Source organism: Pelmatolapia mariae, linkage group LG4 (genome assembly GCF_036321145.2).
Source record: "Pelmatolapia mariae isolate MD_Pm_ZW linkage group LG4, Pm_UMD_F_2, whole genome shotgun sequence".
Classification (NCBI taxonomy): Eukaryota; Metazoa; Chordata; class Actinopteri; order Cichliformes; family Cichlidae; genus Pelmatolapia; species Pelmatolapia mariae.
In genome coordinates this window covers 34,503,254-34,525,240 of record NC_086230.1, presented here as the reverse complement: position 1 = coordinate 34,525,240, position 21,987 = coordinate 34,503,254, and the positions used below count along the sequence as shown (strand labels likewise).

At 45.2% G+C, this 21,987-nt stretch overlaps 1 protein-coding gene and 1 non-coding gene across 2 annotated transcripts in view; one reads left to right on the top strand and one right to left on the bottom strand.

The window, feature by feature from the left end:
• The window catches only part of doc2a (double C2-like domains, alpha), a 51,913-nt gene that overhangs the window by 3,711 nt on the left and 26,215 nt on the right, over positions 1-21,987 (bottom strand). The window contains exons 5-7 of the mRNA XM_063470895.1: positions 20,274-20,400; positions 18,847-18,906; positions 3,021-3,232 (exon numbers count right to left, since the gene is read on the bottom strand). Of these exons, the coding sequence (XP_063326965.1) occupies positions 3,021-3,232; positions 18,847-18,906; positions 20,274-20,400 (399 nt within the window). The remainder of the gene's footprint in view (positions 1-3,020; positions 3,233-18,846; positions 18,907-20,273; positions 20,401-21,987) is intronic.
• On the top strand, positions 6,259-6,352 carry trnai-uau (transfer RNA isoleucine (anticodon UAU)). The gene is made up of 2 exons: positions 6,259-6,296; positions 6,317-6,352. It is a non-coding gene; the product is annotated as a tRNA-Ile (tRNA).

Below are 21,987 nucleotides of genomic sequence, written 5' to 3'. Positions count from 1 at the left end.
CTTCTGCTTATCCTTGAGTATGTTGCTATTCCAGCTACCATACCCTGCACCCTGGACAGGTCACAGTCTGTCGCAGGGCTAACACGCAGAGACAGACAACTCACATTCCCAACTATGGGGAACCTATGGGTTCTTTAAAAAAATAAATAATGAGGGCAGATGAACAACTATTAATACCAGGCAACTATAAAAGATATATCTGGGCCCCAATGAGACTATTAACTCTTGCAGCACCGGGTGAATTGCTAAACCTTTTGAAGGCATTTGACTCACGCAGTTGTGTAGATATCCCAGTCTCAATAAACATATTCACCAACGCTTCCTCTCGCTTGTGATGTTCCTGCGAATTGACCAACCAGCAGCCACCGGCTCGCTGTTGGAAGCACTGCATTAATGTTTTTGTGGAGTTGTCTCGGGATGCATCACGCTGCCTTGCCCGGGGTTAGCTTCTGTTTCTGGGGATGAGGGTTGAGTGTGCTCCCTTACCTTCTCAAGGTAAGCTAGCTTAGCCTTCTTGTGTGAGCTTTTTAAGTGCACTTTAAGGTTTGTGGGATTTTTTTCCCTTTAGAAATGTCCCGCATAATTTGTCTCTTTCCACTACAAGACACTTGCTTTATCTAAAATACAATCATATTCAAAGTAATCCGACATTGGACTCTGGCGATTTCTCCCGACTTTTGCTGACGTGATTCTGCGCGTGGACGGAGCAGCGACACAGACGACTCGACTAACGTACTGCCACCTGCTGGCATAATGAGACACAGCAAGAAAAAACCTGGAAACTACACTTCATTTTCACCCTCGACTATTGTATGACACACACACATCAATGAAAACTAAACACATTTTCGCTATAAATTCAGTTAATTTTAGTTAGTTTTATGAACACTCATTACAGTTTTAGTTAGTTTTCCTTTTTTTGCAAAGTCTTGTTTTTATTTTTATTTCCGTTAACGAAAATGTTTTTTCACTTCTAGTTTTCGTTATTTCGTTAGTTTTCATTAACGATAATAACCTTGGTACAGACGGAGAACAGCCAGCTGAAGGCGAGGAGAAACTGTGAGTGCGGGAAAAGCAAAAGTCGATCTTTATCGGGATGTGAACCTAACACTTCTGCTTCAAACCTCCCAACCAGGACTTCTTAAATCTCAAACAGGACTGTTACCAAAGGACACTCCATAAGTGGCATCACGCAGCATCTGATATGATGGGAAGAGATGTAATGGTCGTCATCAGTGAGCGGGCTAACCCTAGCATGACCTGAATTCTACGTCCCCGAAGGAGGGCTCGTTCCCCACAGTGACGCTGCTGGTCCAGGTATTCACAGGCTGGAGGAAGTTTGCCTTTGTGGAGCGTTTGTGTGAGCTGTTCTCAAAGTGGGTAGGACAATAGGAACACAGCAAAGGTGGAGGACGGTGAGGGTCCCTGATGGGCGGAGACAAACGGCATCATCTGACAGGAAGAACACGCAGAAAACGGAGCAAACTTCAGCCACGAGGATGTCTGAGACAATCCATCTGCCCTGTTTGGATTACTCGCTGTCAAAAAGTCCCGATCCTCCGTGAGCCCGTGGGCTCGGGAGTCTTTAAACACTGAGCGGACAGAAAGCTGCAGCCACCAAACTTCTGTGGGGGAAAACGGAGCCACAGTCAGAGAATTATTTCTGTGTTTTACTGCTGGTGTTCCTGTGTTTGTAAAAAAGGCTACTCAGATAAAAGCTTATGATAAGTGTAAAATGATTGGCTGGCTGTCAGTCCACACTAAAACTTATGAATCTCATAAATCTCTTTGTGCTCGCTCACTGCGGGCTCGGCCGACTGGTTGTTCCGGCTGCGTCTCCGTTTGTATTCAGCGAGCGTGCAACAGGAAAAAACAAAAAACAACAACTGTCATCCTCTTCAAAGCGAGCGTCCCTCGAGAGGAAACAAAAGCAGAGGAGAAGCTTTAAGCTTTAAGCTCAGTGTTTCCCTCCGACAGAGCCGAGACGCCACTCGCAGTGCTCTCTCCTTCACGCTAATTATCCTTCCTGCCAGGAAACAGACAGAGCTTTTAAACAATAACTGCTTCCTTGATTTGCAAAAGTTAATAAGATGGCGAAACTCCAGCTTTTAATTGTCTTTTTCAGGCAGAAGTGTCGGGTTAAGTCCTCAGCGATGGCTGCAGGGAGGAAACCGCAGAAAAAAACAAAGAAATCTTTGTTTCCATTCTGGACCAACGTGCCGACCAGCACCACTCACCATTCCTGCTTTTAAACAGTTACTCGGGGAGACCATTATCTTTTTGGTTAACGGCCAAAATGCTGAGCTGCTGAAACATTAACAGAAGCTTTTCCACAAAAAGTCACTTCACTGCCCAAACACGCCAAAATATCTCCAAAATATGGCTTTTCTTCTTTAAATAAATATATCTGGCTGGAAATGCAAAAAATTAGGTACAAATTAGGAATTAAAAACCTCTCACTGATTAGAAGTAACACTGAACTGAAAAATTATTTTTAATGTGTCTGAATGAAGACCTTTTGTTTCGTTATACAAAATATATTTACAGAAGAATTCTTTATAATGATCGGCAGTTCAGATCAGTTTAAAAAGACTTGTTCTGGTCTGATTCCTTCGGAGAACTCTGAGCTTTGTCTTCACTTTGATCGCTTAATCTGTAAAATTCTTCAAAAAGGTTTTTAACGCGGAAGACAGCATGAACACAGGACTGCAGCGCCCCCTGCAGGTTATGGCTAAGATCTTTTTCCACCTTTGGGACATAAAAATTAAGCTAAAGATGAAACCTGCAGTCCCTCTAGTGTCCAGCAGAGACAGCAGTGAGTCAGTCCCACAGACTTCCGTGTTAAAGCTTCACATCTGAAACAAACAGCCTGATACACAAACTGATTGGTCTAAATCAGACCCATCCACAGCCAATGAACAGCGCCGTTCATGATTTCAAAGGAAAATGAATTTAGTCTTGGACTCACACACACACACACACAAACACACACACACACACATGTGGGGCTCAGCTCTTACATTTTCACGTAGGGGTCGGAGAATCCGTTAACATCCATGGCTGCCAAGTGGGCGCAGCGCTTCACGCCCACACAGAGACCGCCATTGCGACGACCTTCACCTCCACCTCCTCCTTCTACGGCTTTATCCTCCAGACTGACCGGAGGCAGGAACTGAAGGGAGAGGAGAAGACGACCTCGCTCCTCCAGGCTGTGCAGCTGCTCGTTCTCCCACTGCGGACAAGATTACACTGTTATCAGGGAAGTCGTGTCAGGTGCGTCATGTGACAACTCGGGTTAGCCTGGGATGGTTTGCACGTGTGCAGAGGACGATGAAGATGGAACTAACTCATCATTAAGCTGGTTTCTCACAGCACAGGAAGTCTTTCTGCAATCACAGCCATCGCCACCTGGTGGCCTACAGGTAGAAGCAGGGTTTAAGGCATTTACGCTTCATTTTAACATCCATGTTTTATACCAGGGGTCCCCAATCCCAGTCCACGAGGGCCGGTGTCCCTGCAGGTTTTAGATGTGTCCTTGATCCATCACAGCTGATTCAAATGGATAAATGACCTCCTCAACATGTCCTTAAGTTCTCCAGAGGCCTGGTAATGAACTAATCATGTGATTCATGTGTGTTGACCCAGGGTGAGATCTAAAACCTGCAGGGACACCGGCCCTCGTGGACTGGGATTGGGGACCCCTGCTTTAGGGAATGTTCCCTGAAGATCCTCTGGGTTTTTTCATCGGGTTAAACAAATGAAAGTTTTAGGGTTGTGCTTTAATTTCTTGTCTTGGGTATGAATGTAATAAATACAAAAGCAACGAATGTGCTACTGGACATGTAGATTTGAACTCAGCACCAGGTGTTCATCACACCATTGCCAGCTGCCAATAAACCCCAGAAAAGAAGAAGAGTCTCCCAGCCTTGTTTTCATCAGGATTATGTGGAGGAGGCGTTTTTCCACACTGAGGCTGAACCTGATTCTGTCGCAGTGTAAACGCTCACGTAAAGCAGGCGAAACTGTTTTTTAATAATGATCTCTCAGTGTGATGATGTCACCCTCTGACCTGGTTATGTCTTCATAATATAACAAATTATATTTATAATTATATTAATTATTATATTATTATAGTTATTAACTGCAGACCTGTAAGCAACAGCTGAAGCTCTTCATCATCCCCGTACGTGTCGGAACAACTGGGAACATTTCCCTTTATTTTCCTGTCAGTGGGGAAAATATGGAATTGCGAGCCGTTATCAGGGCTCGCTTTAAATCTTTATACGGTGCTTTCTACATGCTGACAACACACAACAATCACAGTTTCTACGTTTTAAGGCCTTTTTATCATTTTTCCACCAATAAATCAGGACGTTGACCTCGGTGGATGGAAGGGAAATTTTAATGATTGATAACATGAGCTCGCTCAACACGCCCACAGAGTTTTATCAGAATTCATTAAAATGTTTTCGAGCTATCGCCTTTGCAGACAGAGGGACACACACACACACACACACACACACACATATCACCTCATTGCAGAGGTATATGAGCTACAGCGTGTGGAGTCTTTAGTGTGTATTCGGCTCACATGAAGCTGGTGGTCTTATCTGCACAGTCTCCGTGCCTGAGGAGAAAAACACTGACCCCTCATAAACACATGTATGTAAAACTTAACCATGAAATAAACTTCAGCAGAGGTTTATCTGAGCTAGTCTCGATTTATGCTGGACATCATTGCTCTGTACCTGACAGCTTACATTACAACAGCCTGTGAAACCATGTTTGTGATTCTGCGCCAAATCACAACAACAGAGAAAAACCCAACAATCATATGACCCCCTATGAGCAAGCACTTTGGCGACAGTGGGAAGGAAAAACTCCCTTTTAACAGGAAGAAACCTCCAGCAGAACCAGGCTCAGGGAGGGGCGGGGCCATCTGCTGTGATTGGTTGGGGAGAGAGAAGGAAGACAGGATGAAGACATGCTGTGGAAGAGAGACAGAGATTAATAACAGATATGATTCGATGCAGAGAGGTCTATTAACACATAGTGAGTGAGAAAGGTGACTGGAAAGGAAAAACTCAGTGCATCATGGGAATCCCCAGCAGCCTACGTCTATTGCAGCATAACTAAGGGAGGATTCAGGGTCACCTGGTCCAGCCCTAACTATATGCTTTAGCAAAAAGGAAAGTTTGAAGCCTAATCTTAAAAGTAGAGATAGTGTCTGTCTCCTGAATCCAAACTGGAAGCTGGTTCCACAGAAGAGGGGCCTGAAAACTGAAGGCTCTGCCTCCCATTCTACTTTTAAATACTCTAGGAACAGCAAGTAAGCCTGCAGTGTGAGAGCGAAGTGCTCTAATAGGGTGATATGGTACTACAAGGTCATTAAGATAAGATGGGGCCTGATTATTTAAGACCTTGTATGTGAGGAGCAGGATTTTGAATTCTGGATTTAACAGGAAGCCAATACAGGAGAAATCTGCTCTCTCTTTCTAGTCCTTGTCAGGACTCTTGCTGCAGAAAGAAGTTGAACACTTGAGGAAAGTTGCCTGATGTGAAGCTAACATCAGACGCTTTGGATTAATTTCCCTTCGGAGCTTCAGTTTCTCCTGCAGGGCTTTGGTGCTTCAGCCGCTTTGATGGTTTCACTTCAGGTGTTTCAGAGTTCATATTGCAGACCGGCTCACACAGGTGAGAACGCTCTTGAACCGGGAACCAGAGAGTTGCTGTGACATGGAAGCCCTGTGTGTTCTCTTTGAGTGTGAGGCTGCCAGATTTATAATGACTGCGTCTAGAGCACTGTTCATTATTTCCACAGAAGAGGCCACGCTGTGAGGCAGGAATGCTGTTTTTGGCCTGACAGGTGAGGATTTCACATCTGTCACAGTTTCATGTGTGTCAATGAAAGCAAAGAGTGGCAATGAAGCAGAGTCCAATACCCATGTGACCTGTGGGAGTGGGCACAGGCAGTGCTGTCAGATCTGTCTGCTGTGAAGCACTTTGGTGCGCGAGCGTCTGAATGCTGACGTGTTATTGCAGTTTTGTCTGTCCTTCACCACAGCAGCTTTTAAACCATCAGCTGTGATTGAAGTGCAGACACGCAGCTTTAATCCAAGGGCTTTATCTAAAGTGTGGCATTAAAATTCGACTTATGTATTTCAGACATTTTTATGCACAGTCCCACATCATCAGAGGCTCAAACGCCATCAGATGATCGCCTGACAGACAGTTTCAGGTCAGCCCAGTGCAGCTGATGCTCCAGTGGTGCAATCGGTTAGCGCGTGGTACTTATATGACAGTATTCAGCAGAGCAATGCTGAGGTTGTGAGTTCAAGCCTCACCTGGAGCACAGGTTTTACTCTCAGCCTGAACCAGCAGGTGAAGAAGGCTGTCTTAGGAGGCCATGCAGGGGTGGGGAACTGCAGGTCCTGCAGGTTTTAGATCTCACCCTGGGTCAACACACCTGAATCTAATGATTAGTTCATTACCAGGCTTCTGGAGAACTTCAAGACATTTAAACCAGCTGTGTTGGATCAAGGACACGTCTAAAACCTGCAGGACACCGGCCCTTGAGGCCTGCAGTTGGACACCCCTGGTTTAAAGGTTGGTGGTTTGATCCCTGGCTGTTCTGGACTGTGGGCCAAGATGTATGCAACAAGGATGCAGAAGGTGCAGATTATTCCCTCTGCAGGACTTCAGGCGTAATTATTTTGCCACAGATCCACCTCCTCTGAACTTTCACCTTCCTCCTCCTAACATCTGACCCTCCTCCACCTCATCCCTGCTTCCTGTAGTCCTGCTGTCCTCTACAGAGGCCACAGTTTTATCCTGAAAGGGTTGAAATTACTGCACATTTCTCAAATCTTACTAAAACGTAAGTCCAAGATTCTCATATTAAAGAAACAAATAGATTTTTGTTTCTTTAAAATGTTCCCACAGACGGAGGAGGTCAAACAGACGCGTCTCCACAGCGATGGCGTTCGTTAAAACTCGTCTCACAGCAGGTCTTCGATTTGATCTCTCTGATCACGGCACAGCAGAAGGTACGAAGATCGATAGTTTAATCCTCCGTCTCTGTCTCGCCCTTCTCCCGGGGTGAGCTTTCCTGTCTCCGTCAGATGCCACGAGTTCACTCCATCACTCCCGCCGTTCTCATTACAGCCCTACTGAGCGCACTCACAGTTTATCACCTGGACCTTGGCCTAATTCACACTTCGACCTTTCACTGTGCCTTCAAAAGACAAAAGCTTCCATTTGGAAAGGGCAGAGATTTTATTTAAGTCGTGTACTAACCGCCTCCTACGGTCTGAGTTGGTATTCAGCTCCAGCGAGCTCACTTTCCACCATTTGACACAAAGAGCTGCAGCTAAAAAAAGGAAAACAGGTCGGGAATGAGCAGATCGATGGCTTTTAGTGGGAATCAGCAGGGCCTGGCAGGATTTCTCTCCCGCCCACCAAACAGAGGGAGATGTACTTTGTAAACACTCCCAGCTGAAATCAGAGTCTACAAAGTGAACCTCCCATCCACACTTCAATGACATGCTCCTCTGCTGCAGGAAATGTCATCACACCGCAGGTTCACATTCCAGGTGAGTGGGTGACGTACAGCCGGCGCGCAGACTGAAGCTTCCACGCTCGACTTTGAAAGGGAAAGGTCTGAGCTGCACGGGTCATCCAGATAAACCGGCAGCAGGAAAGGATTTAAAATCTGCTGTTTGATGTTTTCCATGAGACTGAAAAGCAGCGAAAGCACCTGAGAGACGGTTTAATACACTGCAAACTCTGCTTCAGTGTGCTTTACCCAACTTTTCATGTATTAAATGCTTTTGACTGCCTCGAACAGCCTGTGGACTGATCTCCATGTGAACGGCGCTGTGAATTTTCCACTTAAGTCCAAAAAGGTTGTGACATCTTTCTTCTACTCCCAGCATCAACACGGAGTTCACATCAGGAAGGAAACTATGGACTGATGTTGACAGATGTTGACAGATGTTGACAGAGGATTTCAGTGAACGTATGGTTTCAGATTCAACCCTGAGCTGTCTTTTGGATAACGCGGCTGAAAGTTAGCTCACACAGTCACGCAACACAGATGGAAAAAACATGGACGAGGATTCGGGGGTCGGAAACATGAAGTCAGTGCGGTGCTTGAAGCTGCGTACACACCAGAAGTGACCCGATAACCAGAGACCGCAGAAAGCAAACGACATTCAGTGACATCAGCAAAAAACTGCTTGTGACAGGAAGTGGCGGGACTCCGATAAACGTTTCTCAGATTTCAGCGGAGCGAGTGAAAGAGCTACCATGAATACGTTAGAGTGTAACCTAGGCAACGGAAGCCTAGAATGTCCATAAGAGAGCAGCTGCTTGGTTGCAAACCTTTAGGGAACGTTCCCTGAAGGCTCCTTAGAGTTCTCTTAGAGATCCTACAGAAACGACATTCAGGGAACATTCTGAGATGCAACATTTAGGGAGCATTTAGGGAACGTTCCCTCAAGGTTTCTGTTTGCTGCCTTGAGGGAACGTTTGCCACCAGGTGGCAATGAAAGACTTCCCACCCGATAGAAGTCTATTTGAACCTCTGACCTCTGTATACCTGTCCTGCTGGGTTTATCTGCCCGGTCACTTGTTTCTGGTCATACTGAATAAAAAATTAAAGTTTATTTCAGCTCCGTCAAGTTTCAAAAACTTGTGGTGTGAAACTGCGTGCTCAAGTCCAGTGACTCCAATGAGCCTGAAAATGAGGCGCTGCTCCGAGTTGCATCACAGAGATGCCCATCAAGGTTTCAAAGCAGGGCTTCAGTGACCAGCGAGTGATGTCACGGCCACTGCGTCTGTCTTTAACTGTCTGTGAGACGAGGTCGCTAACATCAATTCATTCTGTGTTTTTCACAACAGGAAAAACTTGAAAGAAGATATTTTACCAGCTTGAACGTATTGTTTTTTTGTTGTTGTTGGAAATGTGAATGCACTGTAACATAAACTGATGCTTTCTCCGTCTCTTGGTCATCATATATTACGCTGTGAGTAAATTTAGCTGGATTAATCAAACCAGTTTGTCTGCATGGCTGAAGACGCCAAAACTACAAAGTCAATGTCATTTCTTGAGGCTAATTCTCTGCAGCCCCAACTCCTGTTTTACAGCTGCAGGGGGAATTTAAACCATCTTCATCCAGCCGTCCACTTAAAAAATAATAAATATTAATGGCAGAGCAAACATTAACTGCAACACATTATGATGTGTAATAAATACTGATGTCTTTTTTGAGCTGAGGGATGTAATTATACATATTCTGTGCTGCTATAATTAGTTTAATTGGACTTTTTGTGTAAGCCTCTAAAAGGGAAAACACTCAGCCTTTTAATTGCACTTCTAATCAATCAAATTACTTCATTTCCACAGAGAAAACGTGGAAAATGAGCCCGGAGAAGGAGCTCCTCTAATCCCCGGAGAGACTCCGAGCAGCTGTGAGAGTCTGGGTTGGATTTTCAGACTGAAGGTGAGTCATTAGGTAAAGATCTGTTTGTCTCCGCGCTGAGGCCAATTGGCTGAAAACAGCAACAGTAAAACACCCCCGAGCGCCCGTCTTTGTGAAAACACCTGTACGACCGCAGAGGCGAGCGCAGGCGGCTAATGAGCTCGCAGCCCTTTAAACAAATAAAAAAATAACAGCAGCAGCGAGCTGAGCCTGCGTCATCCACGCCGCGTGAATCCAGACTAATCTGTAAAAGAGTTCGACTCGAAGCTCATTTCTTTCAAACGAAGACACAGCTCTGAATACATGTTTCTTTAATCACCCGAAGACAGCAGCCCCTCCACCATGTTTTTAAAAGTCACAGACGGGAAACATCCAGAAAATCAGAACAGGAAGTGCAGGTTCAACACTTCAGCGTTAACTAGCAGGACGATTAGCAACAAATTCTCCGATGTCATAGAGAGAATCAGGGATTTATATACCTAATCTATATACAGTGATATAATCATATATATATATGTATATATATATATATGATTATACATATAGATGGATTAGGATCAATCAGTTCTGTGCTCATACATCAAGTTACTTTTTGCACAACACACAGTGATTGTTGCACTTTTCTGTTGCACTGTTGTGTCTTGGTTTTGGGGTTTTTGTCGTTTCCCTGTGTACTGTACGACGTCACATGGTTGGAATGACTTTAAAACCACTTGACTTGACCAGCACCACTATGATCACAGATGCAGGTTTACAGGTTTATGTTTCAAGTTTCTTGTGTCGCCGTCAGGACCCCTCACTTGTCGCTTGTTGTTATTATTAGCACTGAGACCTCGTTCTGTTTATTTCTAATGGATCATCACATTTTATTTAAATCATTTTTGATCGTATCTTTAGGCTCTTTGTTGCCAGCCACCCGTCACCAGAACACATCACTGCTTCCCTTTTCTTTACCTGAATCTATGAAAAATGCCAGAGATGACACAGTCTGACATTAAATGGTGGTAAAGTGATTCCCAAAACTTTAATACTAAATGATGACTTCCAAGAACTGTACAAACTCTGGATTTCCACGTACGATCACACACTTCAGTAAATCCCTGCAGCCATCTCCTGTGAGATGAGAGGTGACTCGTTTCTTTTGCACATTACTGTAATATCTGAAGCTGTACATGACACTCGGTGCCATTATTAGCGATCAGAGCACACAGTCATCCCCTCGGACATGTGCAGGTACAGTTTAGTGAGCGACGCGACAGACTTATAACACGACGTCCCGAGGGTCCCTGGGGTCGGTGGGAGGGGCATCGCGTTTCAAACCTGCGGCTCGGAGACGCTCAGAGGTCCTGAAGGACTCATCCAAGAGAAAATGAGAAGTAGTTTCAACTCATGATGGTTTAATTCACTGGAAATGATTTCAGTCAGAGAGCATATAATGAGGACTAATTCAGATAATGGGTTTCACTCCGCTCTGCCAACTTTATCTGCCCACATGGAGAGGAGTGATGAAGAGCGCATCGCAGAGAGCAGAAATGAACCTCTGAAAATAGACTCAGAGCCCCCGAGCGCCTGACCCACTGAGGCCCAAACATAAATCACCTGTGAGGTGGATAACACCTCATTTTAATATGAAAATGCTCTCAGCTTAAAGCCTGTCACCAAGTTCCCTGTGTGACATCACTCTGTTTGAGTTTGCTCCTTAGACCACGGCAGACAGACTGGGCTCAGCACAGGAGAACACATCAGGGACACACATGGACATCAGCCCAACGGCCGGATCATGAAGGTCTGCGGACGATTCCAGAGTCCTAACCGGAAAACTAAACACACATCTGCACCGAGTCTGTGACGCCACATCAGCCAGTTCTCCTCATGTGTAAGTAAAAGTGTAATGTAATATAAAATGTGACATTTACTAAAATCTCTTGGAAAATGAACTACATCCATATTTATCGTCACATCTTCATAGATGGTTTTGCTTTTAAATGACTGTAAAGGATGCACTGACTCGTCTTTGCTGCTGATCCTGGATCAGTGAGCTTTTCCTTCTAAACCACCTTCACAGCCTCAGTGTGACCTCCCGGGAATCTGTGAGAGACACGTCAGGATCTGAAGTTCTCCGAGCAGGTTTGAAAGCGTGCTGGAGTGGGCTGTGATGAGGTCACACTCCCTCAGGAAGTCTCACTCCCTACATTTCACACACGTGCCACGAATGTGTCTGAAAAAACAATCAGGAGTCGAGAGTTGTCAAAGTGTTTGTGAGGGCAATATTTCAGCACCAAAATCTGCCCCTTGGCTTCCACCTCAGAGCACAGCAGCTGGGATTCATGTTGTTTTAACTGTGATATGAGTATGAATCCGAGGTACAGACAGATGAAACAAAGCTGCAGTTCCTCTGATGTCCAGCAGAGGCAGCAGTGAGTCAGTCCCCATAGACTCTCCTGTTAAAACTTTTCAACAGTAACATGTTTAGTAACTCACATGTTTAAAGCTAGCATTATTAGGGGCGTGGCCTCTGACTGACAGGTGGATGGACACACAGGTGTAGCTGTCTGCTAGCTTCACCTGAACTGGACCTCTGGACCGCGTTTGTGCTGTTGGAGCCTTTTGGAGCATCTTTAATGACCAGTCATATGTCTGCTGTGAGGTTACTGTAGTAACAAACTGTCCAATAAGGCTGAGCTCCAGCTTTAGCGGGCAGTGAAATTCTAGGATTTTGATTGGATGTCACTGAGCCACAGATGTGTCTTTGTCATGCTCTCAGTCTGTGGATGCACACTGTTTAGCAGGATTAGCTGCTAACTTAGCACTGCACCTGCTCGTCCTAAACACAGCTCAGAGTTGGTAGCCTCACGGTCCCACAGCAGGTCACAAGTCCCATCCATGGGACACATCAGAACAACAGTCACCTCCAGGCGCTTTATATTGTAAGGTAGACCCTACAATAATACATACAGAGAAAACCCAACAATCATATGACCCCCTATGAGCAAGCACTTTGGTGACAGTGGGAAGGAAAAACTCCCTTTTAACAGGAAGAAACCTTCAGCTGAACTAGGATCAGGGAGGAGCTCTTCACCGTTTGGGGATGAGCAGATGAAGTCCAAGGATCTGCCCGTGAACCACCCGCCTTCAAGGATCTAATTCTGCAGCTGGATGTCGGAGGAAGCCCTCGGAGGTCTGTGGGAGACCACTATAACATGAAACTCATGAAAGTGGGAGAAACAAACACGGAAGCAGAGGTTGTGTTTACACGTGCCTCGCTTCAACGAGCGTCTGACCCTGTAACAGTACAGAAAAACAGGAAAGGTGAAATTAAACTGTGCCTGACTGAAATATTAAAACCCAGAGAGGTTTCTTTCAGTCTGACTGAGTCTGAAGATGTTACGCTCTGTATTTATGTCCTGAACCGTGAGCTCAGCGGGAGGAAGACATCTTTGTCTCCAGACTACTCAGGAACGAAGCACGAGTCACTGCGGGCTCCCCGCCGACCATCCAGACCTCTCGGTGGGTTTTAACTCGTCATCTGTCGCCTTTTTTCCTCCCGCTGTCACTTTCAGCTCGGGTGATGAATTAGCTCTCATTTTTCTGCAGACTCATGCTCTCCGGCCTGCTGCTTCTGTCACAGGCTCGGGTTCTTTGATGACACGTATCTCCAGCGGCGGCTGCGCGTCCTGTCTCGGTGCTCCCGTCCCGTCTTCGGTCCTGCGCTGTCTCAGATTTTTCTCATTAGTTTGAGCTCTTATTGTTTCCTGGCTCGGAGTTTCTCATTCTCTGAACCCAACACAGAAATTCTGTCCAAGATAAATGATTACTGCAGACATCAAACCTCTAATAACACACTTCCTCAGATTCACGCAGGAATATTCCAGTTAGTGGAGTAAATGGACTGAATCATGTAAAGTGTTTTTTTAAAAAGTTAAAGTTTTAAATGCAGGAGACAGAAACAGAGAGACAAATAATTAGTTTCAGAGCCCTGATGAGTCCAACTATGATCGTAAACGAAACACTTTCCACTTCCCCCTGGAGGACCCTGAGGATTTCCTGTGCCTGATGTACAACACACACTTCATGAAATAATCACAAGTTTAAATATTAATATTTTAATATTTTCCACATTCAGAAAACAAAAAATGTCCATATTTGGAGGTTAGAGGTGCTGTCACAGACCTTCACTTTTTAATTCTTCATTCATTTAAAATACGTGGCTGGGTTAACGTTAGGCATTATAACTGCTGGGTTAAATTATTAACAGGGAGTTTTTCCTTCCCACTCTTGCCAAGTGCTCACAGGTTGTCTGATTGTCGGGTCGTTTTCACACTTCCTTTTGTACAGCACTGGGTGCCAGCTGTAGTGATTTTCTTTTTGTGTGATTTTCTTTTGGGTCCACGGCCGCTGCTAAGTCCCAGTTCCATGATTGTTTTATTGTAACGTTAGGACACTGTCAACTACAACGCTACATTTCTTTTTCCTAATATTTTACTCTTTATTTTTTTACTCTAAATAAAACTGTTAATATTGGAGCCAACCTGCCTCGGTGTGCATCCTTGAATCTGTGCGGCCTCTTTTATTTGCTTTTATCTATTTTTCTTAAATATATATTTCCTGGGGGTGAAATTCCCATAGGTGGCGTTGTCATTTTATTATTTCTTGTATAACCCCGCCAACCACTTGGTCACATCACATTACCTTACACTACTAATACTTTATAAAGTTGAACTGAACAGAGTTACGTTTGCAAAAACGTCTTTTAGAGGTTTTCTTTCATGGTTGCCATGGTGACGTCTCCCAGCTTCCTCAGGGCATGAAACATACTTCCTTTCCTTTTCCTTTATTTATGTATTCATGCTCAGTACCACCAAAAATTAATGTCTGATAATCAGTTTCGTGACTATTTCACCGCAAAGATGCTTTGTGTCTCCATGTTCAGCAATTTTCCTCCCAGCTGGAAAAACCTCCAAGGGGAAGCATCCTGATCCACTCAGCAACACAAAGGAGGCTCTCCTCCATGTTTCCTCCAGATGTCTGAGCCACCCCACGGACAGAAGCTATGGCAGTTGCAGCCCTGTTGTTCTCTCACGACCCAGCGCTCCGGCCCAAACGTGAGTGTAGGAACGTCGATCGACTGGAAAATCATCAGCCTCACCACAAGGGTGCGCCCCATCCTCCACCGTCCCATCACTCCAAGCCCTGGCATCCAAACAGGAAGCGATTCGTCAGTCGCTCGGTGCTTTGTCGACATTTCATGCTCTTGGTTCCCTTGGTAACAATCTAATTAATTTACCTCCCTGTCATATGACAACCAGCTGTATCCTCCCAGTACAGATCGCTAATTTCTGCGGTCGTTGCTTGAAGTCGCTCAGTGTGGTCGACTTCCTGTGGTCCCGCCTTGCTGTGAATCACTTCCTGTGACGGCGATCGTTAAGACTCTCATCCCAGCTGCTGTGTTTTGTATTTTAATGGAGTTAAAGCTGCAGCTCAGTTGTCCTCATTATTTCTGTAAATGTGTTTATTGTGTATTTGAAAGGAAACGACTCCCAGTCTCCTCTCACCGACTCATGCTTCGTATCTTCAGAACAACACACCCAGAACATCTCCGGGCTCATCCTCTGAAAAATACTTGTACAACACCTGGATCGCAGAGGCTCACCTGCTGTGTGATCATGTGACCCATCTCGCGGTCACACACTGATTTCCATCATTACGGAGATCCCACAGGTGCGATCAGGGAAAAATCTAATTAACAGCTGATCATTAATGATCAGACTGCACTGCAGGTGCACCGTGAAGTCCGCAAGCTTGAATCGGCTACACATCGTCTGATAACAGCGATCCTGCAGGTTACTCAAACTCAGGTCATTTTTGCTGCTGGGTCATCCCGTCCCACAGATCCTGGATGTCCTAACTGCGCTGTTTGTTTCTCACCATCTGGTTTTTTTTTTGTTTGTTTTTTTTTTTTAATTACGGGACATAGCCCAGGTAATGAGCTGCCAGGTGTGGTGTAGACTGTGAATCAAATGTGTAGCCTCCAGGATTCTAACACGGCGACCTTTCACCTTTTACTGTTCAAACTCAGACGTCTCAGGAACTATTACTGCTGAACTTACTGCCACGCTGCACTTTGTTTCTGTTGATTTGGTTGGAGGTGCACTTTGAGAGGACGGGTGGAGACAGATCGATAGAGCCAGGGTTTGTTTTGTTTTCACACCCATGGAGCTGTTACTTTAGATTTCGACACACTCGCTCCTGATATAATCAGAACATTTGGAGCAGCCTTTGAATTTGCTTACTCCAAAACGAGGTCCGCAGTACACTGGAGGATGTGGAGAACACCGAGTTTGCAGTTGCCTGTTTTCAAAAGAAATTGGCAGGCAATTTATTTTAGGGAGACTGAATGAGGTGGAGCTGAATCTAAATGAACTGCAGCACAATGTGAGACACGGCAAAGCCTCCGGGGTCTCCGAAGGAATCAAAAACCAATCAGCTGACAGTATGGGTTGTTACTCGAGGCCTTGGACTCCACGTCCGAGGAAGACCAAACGCACGCTCGTAGCTTTGTGTGCGTAAAATGGAATAAATGATCTTTTTGTCTTGAATCTGTGGATCCAGCAGTGAGTTTCTGCAGTACTTTGGGTCGTGGTTGTAGTAGCAGAAGGTTTTGTTGTTTATGAGCAGCAGCCAATCAGAGGAAAGTTGGCTTAGAGAGGGAGGAGCTTAAACAGCTAGGTTCAGACAGAGGAGGAAGTGAGGGGTAAATATTTGGGGTTTGAGGAGGGCCTGCTCTGATGATTTAATGAGAGCCTTTCATGTTTCTGTTTTATATCTCAGATTTTATTTTCCCTTCACCTGGGAACTTTTATCTAATTTTAATATTTTGCTGAAAATAAACTCATCAATTAAAAAGCCTCTCATTAGCATCAACATGTGAAAACAGCCCCGCAAGGAAATCTTTAACCGCCTTCTCCTGAGGAGCCTCTCATAGAGCTCGATGATGCCAGAGGGGATTCCAAAGAGCCTCTCCTCTATAAATGTTTTGAATCCACTTCACATCAAATATCACTTAAAGACAGAGAAACACAAACACTCTCTCTCAGCTTCCTCGCTCAGCTCCTCATCATGCAGATTATGCTTCCTTCACAGCTCTCTGGGTTCTGATGAATAAAGACGAGGAGCTCAGACAGCCTAGAGTGAGTCAGCACTCTGCAGCGTCCCCGACTTAAAGAAACACACTAGTCTAAACACAGAAACGGGGTTAATTAGAGCATTAATTCCTCCGACCTCTCCTGTTCTCAGCGTTTCAGAGCATGACTCACATTCAACTCAACACGCTGGATTTATTCAGGAAGGTCGAGGTCTGGAGACTTATTCCCCATGACAACCATCTCGTCAGGACGGGAACAGCTGAAGTCGTCTTTCAGAGATCTGATGCACCGACAGCTCTAACTAATAATGCTGTGCAACCAGTAACAGCAGTAATGAGATGTAATCTGGGTTTAAACTGGGATTTGTCACTGGTGGGACTATTTCTTTAGCAGAAAGTAGATCCACTGGAAACTGCTTTTGTTTGTTGAGACTGTGGATTGAACCTGTCTCAGGTGTACCTGCTGTTTGTGCATTGACTGCTGGGATACGCTCCATAACAACAAATCCTTTCTGTAGGTTTGACCTCTGAACTACACCCACTCTGAGTCTGTTTCTGTTTTTGCTCCTGGGTCTTTTATTTTGAAAACTGATATGATTCTCTCTGCTGTTCCTGTGGTTGACTTCCTGCCCTGCTCACCTGCTCTATGGTCGTGTCCAAATTCATGGGCTGCATCTTCCTGAGGACCCGGCCTTCGGGGTCTACATGGGCCGGGTCCTCAGAAGGTCGGGTAGGCCGGAAGTGAGCGGCTGTGAAATGGGACGGTCTAGCCTTCAGATTAGCGTCACCGCTGTCTCGGTGGAGTTTAATAAACTCGGCTGGTGTAAACTCTCGACCATCTCACACTTCTGTTTAATCAGTTTTCTGTTTGCCGTTTATTCAGCTGTGTGAAAACTATAACTTTAATCTCAGCCAAACCGATTTACTCAGGAACAAATAAAACACTGAAAAAAGCCAAACGATAATATTTTTAAGTTATCTGAGTGACTTATATATCATGTTTAACCTGAGTAGCGAAAGACCACAGGGGGTCTGAAAATGATGAAGCTGGGAGTTGTGCCGTTCTCGGCGGCTTCAGTGACCCTCGACCTCCCGGTCAGCTTCGAGCTGGTGGGTAACAGACGTCTCCGAAAACGTCGAAGCACTTTTGCAAATATGTGATATCTTGATAAACTGAGCAGATATTTGAAGTTTACACAGCTACATTCTCACCTGAAAATATGTTAAAAGTTTATTTTGTGACCCAGAAAGAAGAATAAGAGTAATATTAAAACTAAGCAGCTGCCGCCATTGTTGGAAACTGGAATTGGCTGGGCCACGCTATGAATTCTGGGATATGGTGGGCCACGAAGGATACACCCGACCCATCCTTCAAATTCGGGGGAAAGGAGGACGCATTTGGAGGAGTCTACGAATTTGGACAGCCTTCGTTGCGTCGCTGTGACGTGATCGGCCTTCAAATGCGGCCTCAGGAGGACGCAGCCCATGAACTTGGACACCCCCTATGTAGCTTCAGACGGTGAAACTGGATGTGTCATGAGTTTGTGTGATCAGGTCCACTCATCACAGCCAGAACACAACACAGTGTGCACAGTGTCATTTCCGTTTCCACTGAAACAGGCCCCGCCCCCCCAGAGGGCCTACAGCTGGGATCAAAGAACTGATTGATTTACGCTGTACTCACCCAGAGCATTAAAGTATTACACATACTCTCAGCTGAGTTTTGCAGAGAGGACCAGAAGATCAGTTTGTGTAAAAATCATCGCCAAACAAATCCGTTTGATTAAGCTCATCACAGAAGGACCAGTTTCTGCTGAGCGAGGGTCCGTGTACGGTCCTAATGACTGTTCAGCAGCACCACAGGACGCCAACAAATAACTCCAAAGATCAAACCCTCCCTGTCAGAGCACAGGCATCTGTAGCCACGCGTTTAGAAAACATCATATAAATACTTCAAAAAGGCAAGAGCGCTCGTTTTAGACAGACAGCACAGCCGGATGATGCTGGCTATCGATCAGACCTCAGTGATAATTCATTACTGCACGCCTCCCGCTGCTGTACAAGCATGAAGAGTTTGCACAGCACAGCGTGTTTAGCATGAGTACTATAGTCATGTGATCACCTCACAAAGCTGATGACTGTGGTGATCACATGACTTTGAGTCTGCTGTGAGACCTGCAGACCTGCACTTCTAACTGGGCAGATGGGAAGTTGAAGCTTTACCTCTCGTAAGTAGCAGGAAATTCCTCTCAGGGCTTCACCCATGGCAGTCGGAGAGGGAAGCTGAGGGAGAGACGAGAATAGATCAGAGAGAGGAAACAGTGAGGATGACTTTTAATGCTTCATGCAGGATCGTATCATAGACTGTATATAGCAGATGGAAGTCTGTATCAGGCTGTAAACGTGTTTCTTTCTGCTGTAAAGTTTTAACATGGGAGTCTATGGGGACTGACTCACTGCTGGAGCCTGCTGGACGTTAGTGGAACTGCAGCACATTCTTTCTCTTTGTAAAACCTGTTTAAAGTCTGGATTCCATCTTTAAAGTGAATCACATGAAGGTGCACTAGGACAGTAAAAGTCATTCGTTGCCTGGTGATTTTATTGCATTACACTGAATTTTTTCACGTTGGGTGACCAATTGCACAAATTCCATGTTTATGTTGCAGTCAGTCTGCTGATGACAGCAACTTGTCACCAACATCTCTTTGCCACGGGCAACTTAAATCATCTGGTTGTAACCAAGGTAGCTGAGCATCTGTGTCGTCCTGCAGTCACGTTGCCATCAGTGTTTGTGTATGTAGATGGCAACAGATTTGCGATGTCTCCCAGTTTATCACCGTTAATCGCCGTGTTATCACAGATAGAGTGTATGTAACTGTGGACCTGATCCCATTCAGCTGCACACTGACTCAGTCTGCAGGACCTGATTGTAAGTGACCACAGACGTGGTCTCCATCTTCAGATCAAACATTTAAAGCTCTACAAGTTCATCACATACGGCTGCAATCTTTGTCATCATGCTGCAGTTTTTGTTAGTGTGACTGCAACACAAACATCAACCGAGGAACAATTTTTGAAAATAAATCCAATGGGATCCAAATTTCTTGACAATTTCTGAAAGTCACTAAATTTTATCTTTTTATAGCTTTTAGGAAACGTGTAATAACATTTTCATATTAAAGTCTTTTTCCACAGTTACAACGGCAAACACGACGAATTTCAACGCTGCCATCCTCACAGCACTCTGTGTGTGTGTGTGTGTGTGTGTGTGTGTGTGTGTACGGGTTCGTACTATCCTGGTGGGGACCAAAATCTGACTTTTACTATCCTGGTGGGGACTTTCTGCACCGTGGGGACCAAAATCCAGGTCCCCTCGGGGTTGAAAGCAATTTTCACACTCAAAATGCGGTTTTACTGTCAGGGTTACAATTAGGTTATGGTTAGGTTTAGGGTAAGGGTTAGGGTTAGGCATTCATTTTTAATGGTTAGGGTTAGGGTAAGGGGCTAGGGAAAGCATTATGTCAATGGGATGTCCCCACGAGGATAGCAAACCAGACATGTGTGTGTGTGTGTGTGTGTGTGTGTGTGTGTGTGTGTGTGTGTGTGTGTGTGTGTGTGTGTGTGTGTGTGTGTGTGTGTGTGTGTCCTACCGGTGGCGGATGCTCCAGGCAGGTGTGGAAATGTTTTGTCTGGTCGGGTTTCACGCGCTTCAGAGGGACTCGGGACTCCCCGATTAACTCATTATGAGTCAACTTGTCCTCGTCACACACGGACAACCTGAACAAGGAGAGGAAGCAAAGGAGTTAGGAGGGAAGGGAAGGAGAGTAAAGAGGAAAAAGCAGAAAAAACCCGAAGAACTAGGACTGTTGAAATCAAATAAACAGGAGAGGAGTGTGAAAGAGCACCAGAGGCAGGAAAGGAACCAGGACATAGCAGAGGAAACAAACAAAATGAATTTAGGAGACAGGAGATGAAACTGCAGAGGAATATAGTAAAGATTGCATGAAACAGTAGAGCAGACAGGAAAGGGATCAGAAAACAAATGAAGTAAAGGAAGCAGGAAACAAATCAGAAGGAAAAGGAAAAATGAATATGGGATAAGGAAACAGCAAAGGAAACAAGAGAGGACAAAAGAGATGAAACAGAAGAGGAAACAGGAGAGGGAATGGCAAAGGAGACTAGTGAGGAAACAGGGGAAGAAGCAGAAGAGGAAATAGGAATGGAAACAGCAGAAAGGGATAGGACAGGGATAAGGAATCAGGAAACTAAGACCAGAGAAGGAACAGAAATGGGTAAGAAGACAAAAGACCTGGCAAGGAGATGAAAATGGGAAAGGAGACAGGAAACGAAAGAGGAAACAACAAAGCAATCGGGAAACAGAAGAAATAGAACAAGAAAAAAGACTGAAAACAGAAGAGGAAATAAGAAAGGAGAGGAGGAGATTACAAAGGAATCAAAAGAGGAAGCTGAAAAGAAACATGAGAGGAACAGGAAACAGGAGGAATAAAATAAGGAAGTACATAAAGGTCTGAAGCTCAAAACAACCTTTTTTTTTTCTCAATGATTCACTGAGAACTTTTAAACACAAGCTCACAAAGTGCTTCACAGACACAGGAAACACAAATGCAAGAAATGCAATAAAAAACGACGACATAACCGAGTTCAAGATGAACAGGCCCTCCGCCCGCACGCCGCTGCCGTGATGAGCCAACAAAAACAGCTTTATTCTTCTTTTGCCTTTCAGAGTGAGATTAATGATCTTCTTTAGAGCATTTCAGTTTCCACTGCGTGGCCGTGTTTGCATCTCATACTTTATTCAGTGGGAGAAATCTGGACATGAGCAGGAGACAGAGGGAGAGTCGACCTCCTCGGGCTCAACGTTTGACTGGAACTAATTCAGAATATCATTATTCCCGCGCTTCCTCTGGGATTTCCGACAGTGATTCACGCTTCTCCTCACACCCTGATACATAACCTCCGTCAGCAGCAAGCGTAGGAGAGAAAACCTTCCTCCTAATCGTCCTCCTCTTCCTCCTCCCGCTGCTGCTGACGAGCACTCGACAGCTCTGAAAAAGGTCGCGAGTGTGATCGCGATCAAACTGCAGAAGCTGCCAGTGAAAAAGCAAAATGTCAGATCAAACGAAGCTGCCGACTCCCGACACGCTCCTCCTCATCCAGCCATCAAACACGGCACCTCCACAGGCTGTCGGAGGCTGTGGAGGCTGTGGCTGAGCGTCAGCAGGCCTTCGTCCACAAACACAGTTCATTTACATTTAGCACACAGTGAGGGAAACATGCAGGCTCTAACATCGAGCTGAGGTTAGTTCATACAAGACAAGAAAGGAAACAGGAAACAAGAGGAAG